The sequence below is a fragment of the Nilaparvata lugens genome, chromosome 7, assembly GCF_014356525.2.
Source record: "Nilaparvata lugens isolate BPH chromosome 7, ASM1435652v1, whole genome shotgun sequence".
Classification (NCBI taxonomy): Eukaryota; Metazoa; Arthropoda; class Insecta; order Hemiptera; family Delphacidae; genus Nilaparvata; species Nilaparvata lugens.
In genome coordinates, this window is record NC_052510.1 from 33,095,889 (window position 1) to 33,120,617 (window position 24,729).

Below are 24,729 nucleotides of genomic sequence, written 5' to 3' on the forward strand. Positions count from 1 at the left end.
TTTAACATAATTGCTCACTTGCTCACTCAATGGTAGGTTGAAGAGTGAAGATACTCTCATAAATTTGTCAAACAAATATATAATTGAAACAACATGCATAGATTAATGAACTTACAATAATTGTCTTGAGCTTACCAATTGAAAATCGATAATATACCAGTTTTTTCATAGGTATAGCATGATATTATACCTGTATTTCGAGAAATATACCTTTGGCACAATACACAAACACGTGGAACTCTGTATTAACACCATAGTTATATTCAGATATCATATCATTTCACTGGGTTGCGGGCCCATATTCAAAAGCGAATTGGTAATCACACCAATATCTGCCGATATCTGCAAATGAGATATAGTACTGAGCTCTGAGCTTCTAAGGGTAGAGAAACAATAGAATAAATAAGATAACTTGTCGAAAGATATCCAAGTATATATGGAAAATAATTGAAATAAATTCTTATCCAATGAGAATTGGTGAGTGAAAGTGAAAAGTGAAATATGGGAAGGAATTGCAAGCTTGAAACTAATTCTCAATAACTGACGAATTAGTTCGCTTTACAAACGTCAATTGCAATTTATTCTGTTTGAATTAATTGTTCTATTTGACCAATAAATTAAAAAACAAACTAGACTATTTATCTATTCTCTACAGACTAAATAATTTTATTGATGGATATTGAGCCGTACTATCACTATTTCTATTTCTGGAAAAACAGTAATTTTGTCTGGTGCTTGATTATTACCCGGGGTATCTCAGAGCACTTCATGTAAAATATTCGAAAGATAAACGAAAGCTTAGAAATATTATGGCAAAACTTGTTTCAAATTAAAATGTCTATCCCTCAAGCCTTCCTTCTAACATACCAGAAAATATTTTCCATTGTACGTCACCGACTTGAAGAGCAATCTGATCTAGAAAATTCCATCAAGTGTACACAGTTTAATGTTTGCACTGGAAAGCGATAATGGGTAAATTTCAATTAAGATGTTCTAATAAAGTGAAGAAGAGAGTGGTGTGCTAAAGAGTAAAGACCATTTGAGAGCACTCGTTGGCATTCATCCGCTTTCTCGGGCATTTCCAGGGTTAAGGGAGTGACAGAGCGGTAGGTGTGTGAAGAGAGAATGCAGGTCGGTAATATATTTTGATTGATCACCTGACTCCACCTCTCCCCGCTTCATAAATGATCGTTCCCATAATTTCTTCTCATTCTCTCCCCGTTTTAGCCTGACATAACTCTCCTCACACCAAATCCACAGTCATCCGAGCTATTCTACTTGTGAATAATGGGTTATGGTAGGCTATAATTATTCACCTATCACTTGATCTAATACCGCACTCATTACAATTAGGTCGTCAATTAGTTGTTATTGTTTTGCACCTATTTATCAGTCTATCTTGGCTGAATTCATTTGTATCACGTCCCTAAATCAGGATGAATTGGATTTGGAGAGTAAGGAAGTTTCTCCCTCATCACTCATCTTCTATTCAGTTTTTCCAATACTAGCCTACTATTCTCCTGTCTTTTTATAGGTCTCATCTGAAAACATGAATATTGGTTCCCTAGATTGCGTCCCTTCCCCCCCCCTCTGGAGTAGCAGTAGTAGTCATTCACACTTTTTTCTGTCCAACAATCCATTCATTCATTCATTCATTCACAATCTTCAATGGAAAAGTGGGTAATACAGTAATCCAAATGTAATTCCCAAAACGAAGCAAAAACTCAAAATAAAAATTACCAAAATAAGGAAGAAATAAATTAGTTAGCGTATGTAAATTACATAATGTTTATATCATATCAATGTAATATCATGAGTAAAGAGCTTCACTAAAGCTCTGAATAATAATTAGTTTTAGTTGAAAACTAACTGTCTGCTCAAGAAGCGTGATTTTCATTTCTATGATTATTATGTCCGCACATTAAAGTTTCATAGATTTGAGTATTTTCTGTTAGCTAATTAGAGCACTTTTAAGGAACTTTCAAATTTAGTTGGAGGATGCTTTGAGTTCATTGGTAATAATAATTTGACATTGAGTAACTAGTAGGCAGAGAAATATAATTTTCATCACAGAAATCCATTTTCATTACAGTCCACTGTAACGTATGTATCTCAAGGAACAAAGAAATAGTGCTCCATCGAAGTTACTTTAAAGTCATGTCTTACTTTATGGGGTTCATATCATTGCTATAACATGAGGGTCTCGTTAATCAGGGCTCTTCAGTATAGTCTACTTAGATTGTTGTAGTTTTTCTCAATTTTATGAAAATATTCCTTGGGAAACTATGAAATGATGTTGTAAGAGTAACATCCTGTAATTACATAATTACATGGAAACAGCGACATCCAAGCGTGTAGAAATCGCTGCAACAGAGTATGAAATGCCTTTGAGAGTAGCGGCCATTTCCTTAAACGAAACTGAGAACAGACTTGAGTGAACCCTATTTCAAAGCGCTGGATAGCTCCGTTCTGGATTAATAATTCATGGACTGCTTTTCCCCTGTGTCTTATGAGCTAGTACGTAATCACCTACCTGAGCTATCCTTTGTATTTGATCGGATGGCTTCGCTTCAACCATCTCTCAAGCCAATTGAATGATGTTCGGCGTCCGTGATGACACATTATATTCCCTTATGTTTTTGATGTAGTTTCAGAACTGATGATCGTCGTCTTCTCGAACACGTGGAGATAGATGATAGAACGATAAGTGATTGTGGTTTATGATTATGAGTAACATTGAGAAATGCTTTGGTCTGCATTGCATTGAGAAATGAGAAATGCATTGAGAAATGTTGGTCTCTATAGCTTGGTCTACATGAGGCAAGTCAGTAGACAAGTTCCAAGTTAACGGTCAAGTGAAGTGTTCTGCATAAAAACATCACTTACTTGTACAAAACTCAACTCACTTGTGATTATTCACAAGTAGTTATCCTCTTGTGAATTTTTAGATTATGACAAACCATAGACGAATAATGAAAGCCTATCATTGTTATTCCCTAACCAACATATTTCCTTACCTTCTCTCTGTGAAACAACTTTTAAACAACTTTTCTGTGTTGTGTTAATCAGTCTCATTTGCAATTAATTTTATTTAATTACTGATATAAATTATGTGAATTGAAGATTATTCCAATTTATCTGATGATATAGGTTGAAATCAATTAACCTAGTCCGTGGTCTCATACACAGTAGGGCTAATTTACGCTCAGTTGTCTACTGTCATAGAATAAGTGTTCTATAGGTTCAGTTGTGCTCGATGAAAATATAAATTTCCGTTTGCTGTGAATATTCATATGAAGTGAAAATTCATTTTTATTTTGTTAGTATGTACAATTTTCAGTTTTTCATAGTTATTAATTTTTAATCAATAGATAAAGTATTATGTGATAGGCCTAATCCCAAAATATCAATTAACATTTTATAATATTTTTTCTCTCTTGTTTCAGGTGAGAGAATGTGATACGACTCATTTGTTAGGATGAGGATCATGTATGTGAGTAGATGGAAATTTTGACAGTCATATTCAACCTCTTGAACTTTCAAAATTATTTTCATTATCATCTATTTTTTTTCATTTATCTCTGAATACAGTTATTTTTATGGTCTCTATCACCAATTTTGATTGATTTTTTATTGAATACCAATCCACAGTCTATAAATAATTCATTTATAACGATAACAACTTATCAGTGCATTGTTTCCACGAAACGCATTTTCATCGAATTCTCCAATACTGTCAATACATTTTGGTATTTGATTTTTTCCTCATTGAAATCAATAAGTCTTCTCATCTTGCATAGTTTCATTCCCTCCCTGTTCTATTTCGGGATGATTGCTACCGGAATATATTAATGAAATTAATATTGAATAAATCTATAATTTATCTATGTGATATTTGCGGAATGTGGAATATATCTATAGATGAATTGACAAGGAGAGGCAATATTAGTTTTAAAAAATGTGAAGTTATATAAATTTGAAAAGCCAATAATTTAATAAACATTTTGTAGTTTCTATTTTATAGTACCTACTGTATTTAACATGATCTGGGTTTATTATCTCATAACAATCTATTCATAATTACTGTGATTCATAGGCTCTCTTAAAAATTTTGATTTATTAACAATCAGTTCCACAGATTGAAATAATATTGTTCATGCTCAATTAATCATAGTTGTTATTTATGTCGGTTGCAAAATTAATTGCTCACCATAATTAATATCAACATCATGAATCACTATTTCCGACATTTGTACAAAATAATTGCACAGATTGGGAACCTCCAATGTTTACATGGAATAATGTCAACTCAAAGTTGATAATATTCAGTCATTAAATAGTATCAAACGAAAGAGTTTGGTAATTTGTTTGTTAAGAAATAGATAATAGTGGGTTATCAAACTAAGTAGCAGCCCATTGAGTTTGAATATCGTCCGTTAATTCAATGAAATCGGCCTTTGTACCAAGCAGTTAAGGATTTATCAGTTGATAGGCGATAGCTGGCGCATTAAGAGATAACTTTTATTGATTTGTTGTCGAGTTTTTTCATGATTTTGCTCGGTTTACTAGTCAGTTCCAGAACGGTGTTCCGGTGTGGAAGTTGTGTCGTCTGTTCTAATAGTATTTTATAGGCTTTTACTCGTTTTCTGGTGACTGAAAAGTGATACATTTATTGTGGGCAGTGTAGTATTTACTAACATCAGGCGAAATCGACAAAATAGGGCCGTGTTTATCCAAAGAAATGTCCAGCTCACAGAGCATGCCAGGCACTTCGGCCGAATCCAAAGCTTTTTTGGAACGAATGTACGCTTACGTCAAGCAAAGTTTAAAGAAGGATCCCCGACTGGGACAACGGCGCGGTAAGAAAAAGGCTCCGAATAATGGAGTAATGGATGTGAAAAAGGATACCTACATTGCTGCCATTTTGTCCGACCAACTTGACGATAGTTCTATCTACTACCGTGAAGAAGAAGGAGATCAGTTCTGTTCTTTGGTGAATATTTCAATATTTTTCCTTCAGTAAACTTGAATCGGAAACTACTCTTGGTTGAAATTCCATTAGGTTTATTTCAATTCTTGTCTTTATTTTTTACTTGTATGTTTTCCATCTCTATATCCCACCATATAACGTTTGCTCTTTCCTATTTTTAATCCTAATTTATCATCACCGATAATATACATTGCCGATTTATGTAGATACATTACAATAATATAGCCTACTATCGTTATTCAAATCGTATTTAATCGTCTTTCTGATCAATAATTTTTCAAATTCGTTGAATGATTAACTACCTTGTATTCATTTGAATATTGAATTAATATTCTTCTGAGAAGAGAAGTGGGTCATTTTGTAAACTAGTGTATAGAGCAGAATATAATATACATGAATACATAATTAAAGAACTCTAATCTAATATCTTACTTTTTTCTCTTCTATTCTTCCACTCATTTCTCGTCTTCCGTTTTCTTTGCAATACATAATCCAATCATCATTATTTTGTAGGTTTAATTATTATTGTCTGTTTCTTTGATTATAAATAAAAATATAAATAGGTAGCTATAGGATTTTTCCTTGCAGATCATTATTGGTTTATCTATATAGTTTGAACTTTTTAATTCGAATATAATTTGTTTTATGAAAACCTTAATAAAGTTTGATTTGGTTTTATATTATTAGAATATCTATATATTAGTTCCACTTTTGAATAAATAAGTCTTTATATATATTCTCGGGTCATGGTTGGAACTCAGAAAATATCTTTATAAGAAATTTCGAGGTTTTGGATAATGAGGTTTCATTTATATGGCTTGGCTCGAACATTGCCTATGAAGAGTTGACTTATCAATTGCAGGTAGTGTTTGTATTTAATATGTGAGTTGGAAACATTATTTCCGTTTAATTTCCTACCTGTCAGTTGGCCGTGAAGTATTATTATTCATTCATTGGATTCAGTGGGAGAGAGGAGTATTTAGCTAGGTGATGTATGTCTGATGGCTCTCAAATAATGATTGGTGCAAATATTATATTGCAAATGCATCTCGTCAAACCCTTTGCGTATTCATGCTGGTTTCATTTTTTTCATAAACAATAATGTATTGAAATAATGTGTCAATGCGATGCAATGGGTACCTACTGTAAATGAATCAGTGTATATTTTATTAGAAAATATTAAATTATTTATATTGAATTGATTTTGAAAATACAATCTTATTCTACAACTATATATCCTAGTGGAATGATTGTCTTTATATTTGAGATGATCCCCATGAATACTGTACTGTAAATCACTAACTTACTTACTCGCGCAGCCCAAACTATAGCTTTCTTGAAAAATAGAATTGTATTCATTTTGAAAATAATATTAGTTAAAAATATAGTGGAATATAATATACTTTTATTTTTATGATTCAAAATTTAATTAATAGTTCCAAAAACACGTAACTCAGACCCCAAATGAAAGCATTTTTTAAAAATTGAATTAATTCTTGAAGTAATATCAGTGTATTCAATTTGTTTATTACTGTGCTGTGACGAGAAATAGAAGTTTTAGATTGAGGGTAGGCCTAACTAGCTAACTTCCGAGTTCGGAAACCGACGCTTCATTTAAAAAACAATGTCATTAAATTGAATTAATAATAACCAAAAACACACCTTGAATAAATCAAGATGATCGACATCCAAATAAATCAAGTGAGACAATAAGAACTCTTTCAAACTCATAAGTCTAAGTTATAGTTATTCGGGAGGATAAGGGCTCCAAAATGAAGCATTTGTATTGAATACGTTTTGTTCGTACCAAGCAAAGCGGGACTGAGCTGAGCTTGACTTGGCTGAACTCCAGGATATGAAAAGCAGGATAGTGGACACATCATCCTTTTTAGGGCGCTGTTTAGGATCTAGGCTGCAGGGTTATCACAATTCAATGGGACGTCTCATTGATCCAGACTTGTTTCTCCATCATTGTCATCGTATGTTTTTGAGTTGTTGCCAAACTTCATGTATCCTTGTTTACTGAAAAACCATTCTCACAGAAATTAAAAAGAATTCAACCAATAGCAATATTTCAGTGAATTATAAAAGTCAGTTCAAGTTATCAGAATTATAAAGATTGTTATCTGACTTGAGTACTGTATATCACTGATCTATTACAAATTCCCACTCATTGGCTCCTTATAGTTATTTACTCGTTGACTCCTTGTAATTATATTTTTACTTTCCGCAGTGAACTATTTTTGTTTGCAATACTTATATTTTATGTTGAGGTATGTTGTGTGTAGTTTAATTATTCGACTATGTATTGTAATGCTGTTTAGTGCAATGGGTCTATTAAGACCGTCATAATAAAAATCAATCAATCACCATAATATTCATATTCTATAGTAAAATATATTCTGTTCATAAGACAAGTGTAATACACACAAAATGTTACGCTGCTCACGGGTAATAATCAACTCACACTGCCCTGCCATGTGTAATGTGTAAAGCCTACTATAGGCTACTAACTTGGCTCGACACAACAACATTTCCATTATTAAATTAAATACATCACTATACAATTGAAATAAGGTATCAAAAATCACACTGTAGGCTATAATATGCAACTAAATTCAACTTTTTTTTGTATTTAGGCTAAATAGGACGTTTTATGCATTTAAAATGTTCATTCCTAGCATAAATGGTTCTTTACTAATAATCTGAGAACATTATCGTTAACTCTAACTCTTTCGTTCTCAATAATAAGCACCTTCCTTTCTCCAACTTCATCATATCATGCAAACCTCTTTCAACTTGGTCTTCTATTGACGTGACTGGTAGGCTTTTTTTAGATTCAACGAATGTAGGCAGCGTCTGTTGTGGTAGGGGTGGGGAAGGTTTCCGTGCATATGCTATAGTTTGAAATAGTAGCGAAGTAGTTCATTTGAATGGCATTTCTCCCTATGGCTTTCCTTTCCATCTCGTGCAGAAACTTGCTAACCTATACACCAGCGGTCGGTCCGGTTGTGGTTGGGTTATCCTGATCGTGGTGATGGGAGGGGCGTCTTTCTAGGGGTTGCAGTGGTATGGGTGCATTGGCTTGCTGCACTAGTCATGTCATGATTTCCCCCTCCACATTTTCCGCCACCACCCCACCCCCTCACCTGTCTGTTGTTCTTGACTGTTTTAAGCCTCAGTTCAAGTTCAAGCACTAAGCACCAAGTCCGCCATCACTCGATGCGGGCTTAGCGCCGTTTATTATCAGTACCTAACCTTGATTTGTGCAATATTTGATTGTGAATTGAGTCCATATTTATCATTTATTTATAACTGATTATATCACTGTTCGGTTCACCGGGCTTCTGTGCTATCAATACATGTGCCCATTATTCTGTAAAACATTTCATTATTAGTTTGAAGGTGTCATTCTTAAATTTTACTTCATCTCTGATTGTGATGAATTTGCTAAAAACACACAATTTACTATTTCCAGTTCACAGTCAATCATAAGTAGCCTACTGAGAGAAAGAAAAACATCTCCAAAGAAACACATTTCCCATCTTGATTCGTTGTAATCTGAAACAGAAAAATTGATTAATCTTGAAGAATGTAAATCTAAAAAGTCCTAGTCGGAATAGTCCAATGAATTTTATTCGGTTAGTGTTCTCTTGTTCGAATGAATATAGGTAGACCTAACTTAAAATTAATATATACTTGCGAATTTTCTGAGGATTTTCTAAAATTAAGAGACATAGTGAATAATGATTATTGCATATGAAAATGAATATCAAATAATTATGGTAGAAATGTATTTGATTGTTTTTCTAAAAGCATCCAATTTCATCTTCAACTAAATCCTCGTGTAGAATTATCACAACCACTCCAATCAACAATCCACTCAATTTTTTTATATTCACCTCATTTTCAGTCATATTGTAGATTTAATGATGTGATTTTACCTCTGATTCCAGTTTCTTTTTTCTCTTCTTCATAGTATGTAAACTGATACCAAATGGTTAGTGGTTGTACGAGTCCACTTCATTTATCAATGATACGTTTGGCTTTAAATAGGCTATTACAAACAGAATCGTTCTGATTTTGGAGAATCATATTTTAGATTCATTTTCAAATATTCTAATCCTAAAAAAAACTCCAATACATACAATAACACCTCAATGAGATTAGTTGAACGGAATTTTATCTATACCTATCCATTACCTCAAGCTTCTATCATGAAAATGCATATTTTTTTGGTAAACATTGAAAAATTGAATTAAATTAGGAACTTGGAAGTTTCTAGCAGGTAGCCTGTAGCATTAAATTTGGGAAGTACATAGGCTGTGGCGCATAAATTTACAAATGTTATCCAATTAACAGAGTTAGTGATTCGTTAATCATTCTATCGGCAGAACAATGGAATTTGTTGTTTGGTTGATAGGTGAGAACTGTGACAACATATGAGAACTTGATATATTTCAAGTACATCGTTTGCTTTCGTCGTCAAAATGGTTATGACTGTTATCCACGAGGAACTACCTTGTCATGTGAGTTGAAACCACACTAAATTTAGTTTTAATACTGTACTAATTCATTCAATTCATTAATACTGTGACATTCAGCTTAGTTAACAATGATAGAGGGATTCCACATTATTAATGTTAATTACATTTATTTTCATTCAGATGTGTTGAATTGAGATGTCCTCAATTTTTATCACTGATTCGCTGTACTTACAAACTCTCATTGAATGCTATGACGATTTCCAATTGATACAACAAAACTCTTCTCAATATGCTTCATTTTATTCACTGAAAATAGTTGATAGCATTTTTTTGACAAAGTCAAACGAACTATTATTGCTCATACATATTCTGTTGTCTTCAACATCTTCGAATGTCCTCATGGAAATATTACCTTTAATATTCATGGATGATATTTATATTTGTGAGGGAGTGATAAATTAATATTATAGTTTAATTTTTCTACTACAGCAAAAAATAATTGAAAAAAGTCATAAACTATCTATATTCAATGTATTATTCCATTATTTAAAAGTCATGAAATTGCCTCTCTTGTTGATGATAAATAATATAAAAATAGGACACCTGTTTAGGTATTGATGAAATTACAGCAATTCGTTTATTGGACTGGTGGTCGTTTTTTGACAGACTGCACCTACGTCATTGGCGACTCTCGGCTCTCTTGATGACGTCACGACGTTCGGGGATTGGGTGGAGTGCTGTCACAATAATTGACTGCTGGTCATTTCACCCACCACCATTCTCATAAACCATTCCAATATTAATTCGCGTTCCATTCATCCTTTGCTTGCTTTCGATATACATAAATCCAATTCTGTTTTCTGGTCGACCGCGAGGGGGAAGTCTATGAACAGTTATTTCCAAAAATCATTTTCCAAATATCAAAATGGAGAGTAGAATTGAAAATTCATTCATTTACTTGGTAGTTGAATTCTGTAGGTACTACTTATATCAATCCGATCTTGGGGGAAAGATTTGTAGGTACATACTTGAATGATATAGTATTGCATTTTTTTTAGAAACTATTCTATAATAGTTAAACAAAAACAGATCAATGGAAATATATTTCCCCACTTAGACTATTAATCCGTGTGTGGGGAAAGAATTCTTATCTAGTCTATTTGTCATTGGAAAATAAGGATGAGTCTGTTGTTGCTCGGAAATACCATAATTATCAATGATGGAAAAATTATTCTCAATATATTATGAAAGAAATCTTGATACATAGATAATGCATAATGTTAAATCATTATTAATAGCAACAAATAAATTGATGCAAGCGCAATAAAAAACAATAACATTGAATAAATTCTTTGGCACCGTTTATGAAGTCAGTAGTGATAGAACATGAGTCATTTTATAACAAAATATAAACAGTATTAAACATTGATCTCCTAATGCAAATGCTGTGTTTGGACATTCTTTAGGGCTTCCATCATTGTAAATGGATTTCAGCTAACGGTACGGATAAGTTCGGCTTCAGCTTGTTGAAAAATTTCCTGCTCAAACTTATGTAACATTGTTTCGTTTTACATGTTGTACTCGGTGGTATTGAATTTTTTACGACTATCGAAAAATTTCGAAGATTTATCTCCTGTCTCTGTGTTTTATGGTGTCTAGGAACTGTTATCATATGCTATCTCATATCAGTGCATTTATTGATTACTGTATAATTTATCAAATTGGATGAATTGAATTTTCAGGTGAAAACGAATATTGTGTTTCGCTATTTACTAGCACAATATTCTTGTCACCTTTAATACTGGAGATGGCTAAAGTCCTGTCCATATTTGTGTCTTTCAATAGTGATTAATCATTTTCAGTTTTATTCAAAGTACCAGTATACTTATTTTATTACTGTTCTCCTATTATAAGAAAAACTAGCTATTCCTTTATAATCAATTGTCCTGCATCATAGTTCTAATCTAGTTCTTCCATATCCTTTTTTTGAAGAACTTTGACATCTGCCCCATCAAAGATGATTGAATCAAATATGATTTTTGAATATAATATCCACTCTTCAAATGAATTATGAAAGATTGTTCACATTTCCAGCTGCAAATTAATTATTCATCCTTATTTCTGTTTCCCGCTCATTGTATTCCCTAAAATGGTTATGCAATGATTCACTCTAATTCAGTTTTTCCTGTGTTAGCAAAGTATGACAACGAGACTCGGCCCTCATTAGGCCTACATCTCCTCATGAATAAGAGACTCGCTTCGAGTATTAAACCGTTCTTATCAGTCATTATTTTAAACAGCTTCAAGGTTGGCTATCTGCACAAGGGGACTGAAGAGTGCTAGTGTTAGTGTTAGTGTTGGTCCTCATCACTATTCGCGCTACAATCGCTGAGTTTGTTGGATTGTTTTGTATGAAGTTCATTTGGATAGTCAGTGAGAAGGGCTTATGTGTTTTATTTGGCTAAAACATCCGAAAATCTGTGAGAAAACTTGGGAAGTTCTAGGTAAGTGTATTTATCACACAATTATCTTCTTCTGGTCGTGATCTCACTTTCCTAACTCCGTTTAATCTTAGCAGGCTTCTTCTCCCGTACTAAAATTTATTAGCCTATTAAGCTCTGAAGTTATAATGAATAATTATAACTAAACACAATATAATTATATTCCATAAAAATAAACTTTGTAAGCATCAGGCTTATTTATCATATATCATTAAAAATATTTTTTATAAAATTGACATAGTTTGTTTTTTTTTTCAAATTAATTGTTGAGTATTTAACTCATGAGCTCTTTACACCTCTGCATAGTACTCTTTGATTTTTTTAATTCTGAATATTACTATTTCATCTTGAAACCAATAAGATACTACCAACAGACCAATAAGAGAAGAAACACATCAATGTAAATTTTCTCACTTTCTTCTCATTTTCTCAGTTCTTTATTAATTTTTGGCATTTATAGCCAGTGCCCACAAATAGAAAAATGTGTTCCTTGGCATTTAGGCATATCCTAATAAAATATGTTATTGCTTTTCACATTTTAAAAGGCTCAAGTTAATTTGGGCAGAATATTTTCTATTCTTGGAAGAATATAACCCTGATATGTGTTAAAGGAAAAAGGAAAAATGGAATACGTATAATAAATTATATTTTTAGATGAAGCTGCAATATAACATGAATAGTACAGTAATCTAATATTGAAAATCTAATTGTGATTAAATGACGGGTAGAAACATCGAGAACCAATTAAAGACGAGGCAATGAGGTTCACGTCTCCAATCACCATTTTTAATTTCAGTTGTGTTTCATAAAATGTGCAATCGGGCCCTTATCTTGGATTATCTTTATATTATCTTTTCACTCATGTGGCTCTTTTCAGACTTGACAGAGTTATTAATAAATTAAAATACATCTTTTTCTGGCCCTGTAAATCAGTAGTTGCAAAAGTATTTTTTGTTGAAGATATCTCATCCTCAAGATGTACTTTTATAACATTGTAATAAATCAAATTGAGTAGAATGGAAAGGCTGTATGAACATATTTTGAGCTCTTCAGATAAGATAGAAGATGCAATAAACACTTACAAGACAGTAACTTCAAGTAGGCCACTTTAGATTGTTAAATCTTCTTACTGTATCACAACTTAAAAATCTCTAGTACAGTAATGCTTAAATAAAAAAAATAATTCAATGATTCCTTTTCTTCCACCATTCTATTGATGATTAATTTTAAAAATTAGTTTCTATTCATATAATTATATTTCATAAAAATAAACTTGAAAATAATATAACTTTTATAAAATTGAACTTAAAAGAGAATATTGAACTTTAAATAGGAATAATTGCAATTTTTCTAAGCTTATTTCAAATATTGAACCGAGGTGAACCTTTTCGCAGTTGATCCTATTCAAAAACATTTATAAAGATGATTGAAAAAACTTCAATAGTTTAAAAATGCAAAAACCAATTAATCTTTAATATATATCAATATTTATTGTAGTCAACATTTTGAGTAAAACCTCTCCCACCTTCAAATTTCTCTTTAAAATATTGTATTTCAATTTTTTTGCAAACTATAACAATTAGAAAATCCATTATAGTCATCCCTAATCTTGCCTTATCGAAGATCGTAACTTGATCATGATTGGAATAGATATTTATAAATTTATCTGGTATTGATCAACTATATCTCAATTATTATTTACTAGTTCACTTTCGGTGCTCTGAATCGATGAACTCCATTCAATTTTATCTGTTTATTTTTCATTTGAGAACCAATGGTCTTCATACTTGATATTCCAGTACCATAGTGTAAAGCGGCTCATACATTGGTCCAGCATTGCATGTCGGGCCAAAAAGGAAGGATCGTGTCAGTGTGTGAGGAATATCGTGCTAAGCACGTCCTGCATAGCAGGATAGGTTTGATTTTCGTCTCGCCAGGCCAAAAATATCACTTTTACAACCGACTTCTAGCACGGCACGGAACGAACTGAATTTGCAGTGTATGGCGCTCATCGTGCCATGCCAAGCTGGTCGTGCCAATACAAAAAATGGCAGGATGTGCAATGCACGAGCAGTGTATGGGCCGCTTATAACATTTTCCATAAACTATGAAACATCAACTCGTTACATAGAACCAGATTGACGAATTTCCCTGGTGTGTGGTCCCATGTGAAATACTGTTAGCATTCTATACCGTAAATAATGGACCTTGACGGCATGCTTATGCCTATTGCTGTCTTGAATACTATTTTGAATTTGCAATTCAGATTTGAATTATCGACGCCAGTCCCAAAACGGTTTGACGGCATCGCTATGAATCAAAAGATAGTGCACTATGCACTTGTTCAATACAGTTTGCGATTAGCAACACCTGCTTCTGCATTGTTCTCATAACACTATTATCATATTTGATCAATCTGTTTAATTGTCCAATTGCATTGCAATAAGATGAACAAAGTGTGCAGTCAATGTGTTCAATAAAATGAAGAATTGGTGCCCTCATTCATTGTCACATGTTGAATAGTATAGAATGACTATGAGCATCCAAATTTCAGACCAATCACAAAAATGATAATAATTATTTACATCGTGTGTCCTTCTGTTTTCTTTTAGTGTGTCAAATTTTCCTTAAAATAAAGATTTTTTCCGTAGACAGGTACCTACTTTTGGTTCAAGTGGAAGAGGGGGCTCTTATTGCCTCAACTTCGTCTTCAATACATTGTAATATTATTTCAAGTGTGATAAATGAAGGCAATTAACTTATTTATCTAGCTACTTAATTGGCTGAGTTCCCACTATATAATTTTTCTAAAAGCACAACCTTGGTAAAAATCCTAAAAATTCCTCTATTATTTTTATACTCGATTGTTCCACTATAATTTTTATGGTCACCTTGAATGGAGGAGTTTTATTCAACAAAAGTAACTGCTCCAATTCACCATTCACCCTGTTTGTGAGGCACCTTCACCCTTTTATGTGCTTGTTCCGTCCAATGTTTGTCTCGCTCGCTATGAATAATAAAATACTTATATTGACCATTTGGTTACGAAGAAATATTGTTCATCGCTCGCTCCGGTTACGAGATTGGCCTTAATTTTAAGAGTTCTTAGCCCGTACCAGACGATCTCTTTCATGATCAGTTGAAATATATCCGTCAATGTGTGTGGACCCTGGAATGGTTTGTTTTCCATTTTCAGAAAAGAGATCCCATCTGAACCTGGATTTGATAATGCTTTATAGTTCAAATTATTCATATTATGCTCTATTTTCTTTCTGTGATATCAATAGTCTACTTCAGCTATTAACCATTCTACCATAGTCTATTTTTGCTACAATAACAATGTTCTAATGTCCTGATTTATGTAGATAATTGTAGTGTTTCTACTACATTTATTAAGAGTGTAGTTAATTACCCTACTTACGTTATGTACAGCAAATCATTGTAATTTGAACAAATTACTTGTATTAGTTTTTATTCAAGTTGCGTCAGTTCAAGAAGTCAGTTCAGTCAAAGGAGTTTCTATGATGGCCGTGACCGTTTGAACACAAATGCCAGACATACTGATAATAATTATAATAGAAATTATAACCTGCCACCACAACAAGTAAGCACAAACTATACAGTAGAACATGCAACCCGCTTAAATCTACAACAAGAACCGATCCACTACTACAATACCCTGCCACCAAGGAATAAAACCAACCATGCACCCAAACTATCCTGCAAAAAACAGCCTCTGTTGAACTTATTATTTCCCCCCGAAAATATCCCACCGGCAATCACTACAACACAGATAATGATCAATAGCAACACAAATCAAAGCAGTACTTCCTACATAGACCAGCATGCAACATAATCAAATCAACATAAAGAACAGAACCACCACCGCAACAACCCACCACTAGTTTCACTACCGGCGACTACCCAGCACACCAAGGACCCCAAGATGGAGAATTGGGAGGATGGCATCCGGGAGAAAAGGAGCATCCACCGCAAGGCCCGGAGACGGAAGTGACGAGGGAGGAACAATGTGACCGCTACTGGGAAATAAATAAACGGAATAACATTGCAACTAATGATGGCTACCTGAATGAAAACGATGGAGAGTAGTCTACTGTGAGAAACTAATGGATGGAAAATGTGTGGAATTAGAAGAAATAAGGAGTAATCTAGTGAAAATAAAAGTACCTGATTGTTATCTATGGAAAGGATATGCTATGAAAGAGATATTAAATGTATTGGGTAACTGTATTATGATTGTTATTATGGCTGTGTTATTATTTAGAGTCTGTGATAATAATGTGATGATGAAAGTTGTATTAGGCTATTGTTAAAAGAAGGTATTATTGTCGATTGGAAATCCTGTATTGTTAAATTGCTTATTGTTATGGTCATGATGATTAATAATAAATGTAAGTTGAAGATATCAAATGAGTATTATAGTGACAAACACAAAAATAGAGACATGAAACCCAATGGGTTGATTAGACATAAAAATGGATTAAATGGAACCGGATCAATGAAAAGTTTGAAGAAGTATACAAGATTTCGGGGCTTTAAATTTATGAAGATAAATTATCATTAGGACAGCCTCATCTATCGATAGCAACAAGGATAGCAGATAACCTAACCGCCCACATCAATATCTACAGCAGCAACACAACACAAGAAGATACAGGAAAACCAAGAAAATTTTACAAGCTCTATTATCGAATTTGAAAAAATATGATAAGAACACAAATAAAAACAATAAATTCGTCATAAATCCGTCTAGGCTGATAGAAACCTGCAACATATCAGGGAACATTTTTAAATAATTTGTTTTCTCTCTATTATTTATCATTTAAAAAAGGCCACAAGGTAGAATAATTGAAATAAAGTGAGATAATTACCTTCAAATGTGAATAATCAAAGAGTTAGGTTAACTGAAACCAAACCAGTAAGAAAAATTGTGATGTATTGAAAGTGGAAAGGGATGTATCATAGGCTAGCCAACACCAATTTGATCAAAACCAGAAGCTGTTATCGACCAGCTGGTAGAATGATAAAATCAGTTTTTGTGGTTATATGTATTATCTGTGTATTCAATTAGTGTTTATATATCTATTTTAATGTTTTATATTTATTATTATATGTAGTTACCAAACCCTCAAACAAACTCAGTTACCTCAAATTTTGTAAAACCAAAGATCCAAACATATAGTATAGCCAAAATCGTATCTTTTATCTAGACAACATTGTTAAATATAAGTGAGACCTAGAAATTATATATAATTAATGTATGAGCCCAGCACGTCACCAGAATATATTTGAAAAAAGTTTATTGTATGAGAAGTCACATGTTGTATGATACACACTTGTGAGGGAGTCAGTTGGTAATACTGACGAGCGGTAGACTTGAGAATCTTTGTATCATTTATGTGAGAAAAGAAAGTGAAATTGGAGGTTATATTTATATTGTTATTATGTTTGTAAGGAGGAAAAATGTTGTTATTGAGATGAGGAATAGGGGGCATATGCAAATAGAGTCTGCAAATCATTATAGAAGCTATGAAAATGATTTCAGCAATTATTTTTAGGTTATGTTTGTATGTATGAGTTAGAATTAGTATTAAAAACATTGTTGATTCTCAAATATTTTGAATTCAAATTCGGAGGTGTTGTGTAAGAATATAATTTTGGATATTCCACAAAATCTTGAAATGAAAGGAAATTGATAGGTCTCAAGGAAGCAGCTGTATCGTTATCACCAGATACAGTGTCAACAGCCTAGATTAGATAATAACAGCTCTCAAGGCTATGGTTTTGAACAGCCAAATGAAAATAAAATTATTATTGCTATTTATTCAATAAAATAAAATATATAATATTCAGGTTAGGTTCTTTGGCATTTAGCCGGCAACCTAAGTAATCAGTCAAGCCATATATTTTGAGAATTTGCCTGACACCTTGTGGCAAATTAGTTGTGTATAAATAGCATTTGCTCAAAGTATGATCAGAGGGTTTAGTAAGCAAGCATGCCAAATCAATGTAAATGAAAAAGCGTTTTAGAAAACACAAAAATATTTATTATATCAAACAAGCATGAACAAAATGTAAAAAACAAATAAAAAGATGAAGGAAATGGGATGTAACTTTATTCAGCACATGGATACATGATGTAGTTTTAGAATGTACTAATCACAATGCAGTATTTGACCAGCGGTAAAAGCAAATTAATTTAAAATATACATGTATTATTTATATAAACAATAAGAAATTGTAATCTATTTAGAACACAGATTTATGTAACACATATAAAATAAGAGTTTAAGACTAAAATATTCACTCATTGGGTAGTAATATAACAGTTTCTTATGGACTATTCGACAGTTTTGAATAACGTCATAGCAGAGTATTTCAAATCCACCAATGAGAGTGGATATTTAAATTTCATGTAAATTGAAAAGTTGGAAGTGTGGTTGTAAAAGAATAGGGGAAGATCCATAGCCCACTTGCTTGCCAGAGGTCACCAGGGACATCCACCAATTCAGAGAGCACAAGACTAGATCCCTTTTTAAATAATCTTATGTTTTAAAAATCTAAAGTTGAATAATCAGAAATTAATTTCATAAGACTCAGTGAAGTCATAGTATGACATGAGTCATTAAATTTAAATAATCTCATTGGAGAAGATGACAGCAGCCCACCAGAAAGGCTTAGGACATCAAAACGAATCTGGATCGCCATCATAATAAATTGTGAAAAATCAACATGTGAGTTCATTTGAAAAAGTTATTAGGAGGGTCCTCAGTGCTACAAAATAATCACAGATAAATAAAGCTAGCTCGTCAAAGGGTTATTTAAATATTAAAAGTAATATCAATACTTGCACAAGTCTTAAAACATATAGGGATTATTCTTAAGAACCATTTATGAGATTAATTATTCAAATATGCAGATAGAATATTTATTAATATTTGATTCATTAGAATTATAAGCTCACTCATATTTTTTTATCAGTAATTTATTAGATTTTTATGAAGCTCATGTTCATAAGATAAATTGATTTATCTGATTTCCACCAGAGGCCGAACCCAAGCCCTGAGATATATACTTTAATATTAATATTTTTCATATTTACTTGGAAGTATAAGATCTATAAGTTTTATTTGACAAGTAACAGCAAGTCGACAACTGAGCTGTATAGTTTGAAAGTATATACGCTGATTAAAGAAGCACATGGTATTAATTGATGCTAATAAGCAAAGTAAATCCTTAGGCTACTTTCACACGATAGGAGACGTGCAACTTGAACACTGAACAGTGTTCACGTTTTTTTGTTGAAGTACATTGAGTCAAATCGTGTCTTTCACATGGTGACTTCTATCCAGGAACCTCGTTTTGTCACGACTTTTCCCCTTGAGGCAAGCAGAGGCAAGATATAACAACTACGCCACCGTTTGCTCAAAGTATGACTCATCACTTTTTTCTCAAAGTCTAACTTCCTTAAAAATATAGATAGAAGATTTCTGATTTCGGATTTGGATTCAGCGACCCCAAATTCTCTAAAGCGTAAGTCCCGTTTTCGAAAATATCCGAAAACAAGGAAGCTATGACTGTTTTTAATAAAGCTTTCTATTATCATATAATTATATGGTAAAAACGAACAGGTACTGTACTATACAGTAGGTAAGTACTGTAGCTATTGTAATACAACTCACACTGTATTCGTGTAGGAAATTTGGTAGGTTATTTATCTTGATTTCTGAAAATACCCCAAAATAAGGGAGTAAGATAACTTTGAAAAACCAAAGTTTTCCTGCCGATTGAAGAAACATTAAAAATTAGTCTAAGACATATTATGTCTTAGAATAAAAACGTGTAACAAATATCAGATCACTATTCAAGCTATCAAGCTTTTCATAAATTTATTTGTCTCCTCATGGCAGAAGGTTTGTGCCCAACGTTTTCACTTAAACATTTCTATGATTAAATTGTGATAGAGAACATTATCGTATTGATCTTCTATATCCAGTTACATGTACATCGATTTTTGTAAAATTGATTTTTTACCGTTCCTATGAATTCTAAGAATTCTATGAATTGTTTATACAGGTTCATCACAGGCCAGGCTGGTCTGAGCTGTTCATGACTTTTTTTCAGTATGCATTATCAACTCAGCAGTTCTAATACACAGACATCACTACTTGGAATGCCATGACATTTTCTATTCTTTCAATTCCTATTATTACCATAGATCGATTCAGATCAGCACAATGTTTATACTGTATGTTCATAATAGATTTTTCTGATTGTAAAAAGAAATAGTCAATAATTGCTGGGAATTTAAAGTGATATTCAATGATTTGAACCTGATAAATTGGATTGTTGAATGACAATTGAAATTCAGTGAATTTTACTGTACAACATTCCTTTTCCTCCTATTTTATTGGGTGATGAGTGGAGATGACTTATGATTTCATATTTGGATTCATCTTTTCATAGTTCAATATTTTTTTGGAAAACTAGAACTTTTAAAAATTAAAAATGTTCATGTTTAAACTTCTCAGGTGTTCAAAAACTTCTTAAAACCTTTGCCTGTCCCTTTGTGAGGCAGGAGTATTATTTTACTATGTACTATATAATCATATGATAATGGAAAGCTATATTAAAGACAGCTATAACTCCCTTGTTTTCGGGTATTTTTGAAAATAGGACTTACACTGTAAAGAATTTGGGGTCGCTGAATCCAAATCCGAAATCAGAAATCTTCTATCTATATTTTTAAGGAAGTTAGACTTTGAGAAAAAGTGATGAGTCATACTTTGAGCAATCGTCGGCGTAGTTGTTAGATGTGTCGGCTTATTTGTAAGATCCCCATGTGAAAGTACAGGAGAGCTGCAAAATATGAAATATGATCTTCCGTAATATGATATTCCAGGAGCGAGGTCTCTGCAGTGTGAAACTGGCCTTAGTGAGCTGTCTGAGATATTTTTCAATATATATATATATATATAATATATATATATATATATATATATATATATATATATATATATATATATATATATCAGACTTCCTGGTTGATTGACAAAGGGGGCCCAGCTCCCCGAAAATTCTTGTTTGAATGTAAGTTTTTAATCTGTCCGTGTTGTGTGTATCCTGCTTATATCTATATTATAAAACTTTAAAGTGTTTTCTGTTAGGTGCTATATATATATATAATATATATATATATATATATATATGCTCTTATATTATTTTTATATTATAAAATTTGTTGCTCTATTTTTTATTATTGCTCATTGATATTTTATGTAATTATATTTTTTATGTTTGTTGAATGGTGTACCCTTTATTTATTATCCTATCTTCATGCATGACCAATCTTGTTATAGTCTATTTTATTATCAATATTGACCTATTTTTAAAATTATCAACCAATTGTATTCTTCACCGAATAAGTTGGATAAATTGGCGATATACAGCATTGATTATTAAATCTTTGGAAATAATACGTTCCCAAGATTTATTCAATTTATTCAGGACCATCACATCTGATTTGGAAAAAATCAGGGGTCATAGTATTAGCCGACGTTTGCAGCCATCGAAAGCAGAGAATTGTTTGAGCTCCTAGAAGAGCTGGTAAGAAACTGGTGGTATTTTTCTTTCAGGAGTCACAAAAAATATCAATTCTATTCAAAAATCTTTGCTCTACCGACTGCGGCCAAGTATGTGCCCTGCTTGTGACGGCAAAAATAACGTTACATGTTACAATATGTCGTGCTGTTGAATCCAAATTCAATCAGCTGTTCTGAATAGTGAGTTGTGTTTTTTCTGGCTCTACATTTTGTGAAATTACGCAAAAATGTTCCAATTAATGGTGATTTGAGTGTGATATTTTTGGTTTTTATTCTGTTTTTAATCGTCAAAATTTAAAATTCTTAGTTTTTGTTGTTTTTTAGTGAAAATGAACTAAATTTTAGGAAAGTGAAACCATAACCCTATTTTGGACATTTAAAATGTTATTTAAATTTAGGAGAGAAATAGTACAAGGAGTATCCTTAGTTTTCTCTCCCAATCAGTGCTACTTTGTAAAAATTATAGATAAATAAAATAAAATAAATAAATAAAATATTTTGTAGTATCAATGAATTTTCTCTACTCTTTGTTTATCTATTCCTTCATCTACTTTTATTTATTTATCTTAGTTTTTCCTCTACTCCTCTATCTCCTATACTTATAAGCAACAATTTTTAATGACTTTTGTTTCTTTTGGTGCTAGGATTATTTGTAGTAGGTCTCTCATTAAAACATTCCTTGTAATCTTGAACGAGACACAATTTTGAAGAAATAATGTATTGTTTTAGCCGCCGGAGAATGAGCTGCAGAAGGTGGGCGGCGCAGACCGTGTGATGTCCGAACACCAGCTGCGCGTGCAGCGTTCGCTGCAGCGACTGAACGTGCCCGACTGGTACAAGAACAGTACTCTGCCGCAACAGGGCTTCCTGCTCAAGAAGAGACACAGCGACGCCGCTTCGACGCTGGGCGGCTGGCAGGGCCTCGGCTCCAAGACCACGTCACTCTCCAGTCTCGGATCCAGTCAGTCAGCGGTTCCACGTAGTCCAACTGGTAGGCTAGATCACTACAACAACAATTGGTCAATTTTCAATCATTCATCATAATACAATCAATATCACAAATCATGGGGAGAGAACAACAGACTTGGGGTACGAACAGAACGGTCATGTCGATATTTAGATAGCAGTGTAGGTCACGCTCGCGATCGACCTTCATTTAACACAACCAAATTGCAAAGCAAAGAGTGAACATTACGGTCAAGGGCCATATTATGCACAATCTACGTTTAACGCTAAACCACGTTTACTTGTAGATACGGTTGCATTTATCATAATGTATTTCATTCAGGGTTTAAACGAACAACTGGCATTTCTCCGTTCAAAATGAGCATCTGCATACGGGCCTAATTCTAGATTTCCGTTGACCACGATGACATTCAAATGTTTCTATCTTAAACAGCTACGTTTTAGTGGTATCGATAGAAATTTACACCGCGACCCACTCGTTCTGTTCGTACCAGTCTAAAACTGTTCATCTATCGGATTTTGGAACTGGTACATAAATGTTCCAAAAATAATATGTTCCATGTTACAGTGAGAAAATGTAACAAATCATTTCTCGTTTTTCAATGTTTACTATGGACTAGCTTACTATTACTATTGATGTACCTAGTGAACACTATAAAAAGTACTTCTTATATTATATTGATGCAAAACAGTCTCTGAAAGTATTGTTACTGACACTTTAGGCTGAGAGTTGATAGGCTTGAACCCATTTATGATATTCCCTTTTCCATATCCTAACTCCATTCTTTCATTCATAATATACCTTTCATTCATAATATTTCACTCACAATATACCTGTACAATATAGGCTACAATTAAGAAGTAAACACGTAACCTTATATGAAGTATTGATATCTGCTTTAATGATTGACGTTGAATGGTCAGAAATCGTATGAAGCCACAATATTGCTTCCAGAAATCGTATGAAGCCACAACATGAAATTGCTTCATGTGAGATGTTAAACTAATAATGAGAACGAAATAACAATTGTAGTTTGAAGAAATGCAACATTATTGTATGAATGTACATGGATGAGATTTAGGGACTCTGGAAGTCAAGAGAATGTTTCCAGAAATGATTATTATCTATTAGGATTGTTCCTTGAAAAATAAAACCACAATTTATTGTTCCAATCAAGGTGGTGTTCCTACGTTCAGAATGTATGGAAAAGTAGAGATTTACTACTAATATTGATGCTATGTAATTGTGTTCGCCTGGTTGGGTGGCATACAATATAATTATTTATATGGCATACAAATATAACCAGACCAATCATATATGCGTTCACGTTCACACATGTCCTCATACATTTCAAATAGATAACTGAAGATGACAACTCATAAAATTGAGAAGATTCTTTCCACTTCAAGTCCCCCTAAAGTGTACCCTAAGTACTCATACAAGTCCTTCAAGTACCCTAAGTACTGATACAAATCGCTCATACTTCCAAACAAGTTTCAGTTTAGCTTTTCGATTCGAATCGGCTTTTTGATTCGGCTACAAAACTCAATTTTGAAATCTATATGATCCATATAGAATGAAAATTTCGAGTTGAAATGATTCAGCGTTATTGGAGATGAGGACATTTATTGAAGTAGTAACTTATTAAAATGTAACTAATTATTGTTATTTCATGATCGACCCCACAATACAATTACTTTGTTAATAATCTCTATACAGTAACGGGTAGCATAGAATTATTTTCTATTGATAATTATGTAGTGTTTCATCATGGGGAAACAACATAAAGTATTTTATGTATTTGAAGATTACAAATTTGAACTTGATGTTGTGGTTTGTAGGTGGCGAGGTAGTGAGCCCAAGCCCGACGCCGCACGTGGGCTTTACGCGATGGAGCACGAGTCGCCTGAACTCAGCTGCCACCTCCACATCGACGTCACCCTGTGGTTCAGCTCGCTCGTCGTTCAACTGCCGGCAGCCCTACCTCGGCTGGCGATCGCAGGAGCGGCTCACTCGTCCGCCCCGCACGCCCGCCGAACGCCTTGCCGCCGGCATTCTCCCACAAAAACCATCGGTCAGTCAATGGCCCATATGAATAAAACCAGAGCGAATGCTCATGAGCAAGAGCATGGAGCATAAGGTTTTGCTCATGAGCAAAAGG

At 33.1% G+C, this 24,729-nt stretch overlaps 1 protein-coding gene across 1 annotated transcript in view; it reads left to right on the top strand.

The window, feature by feature from the left end:
• The window catches only part of LOC111043315, a 299,604-nt gene that overhangs the window by 248,151 nt on the left and 26,724 nt on the right, over positions 1–24,729 (top strand). Inside the window, exons 5-6 of the mRNA XM_039431910.1 lie at positions 22,331–22,592; positions 24,410–24,642. Coding sequence (XP_039287844.1) covers positions 22,331–22,592; positions 24,410–24,642 — 495 coding nt within the window. The remainder of the gene's footprint in view (positions 1–22,330; positions 22,593–24,409; positions 24,643–24,729) is intronic.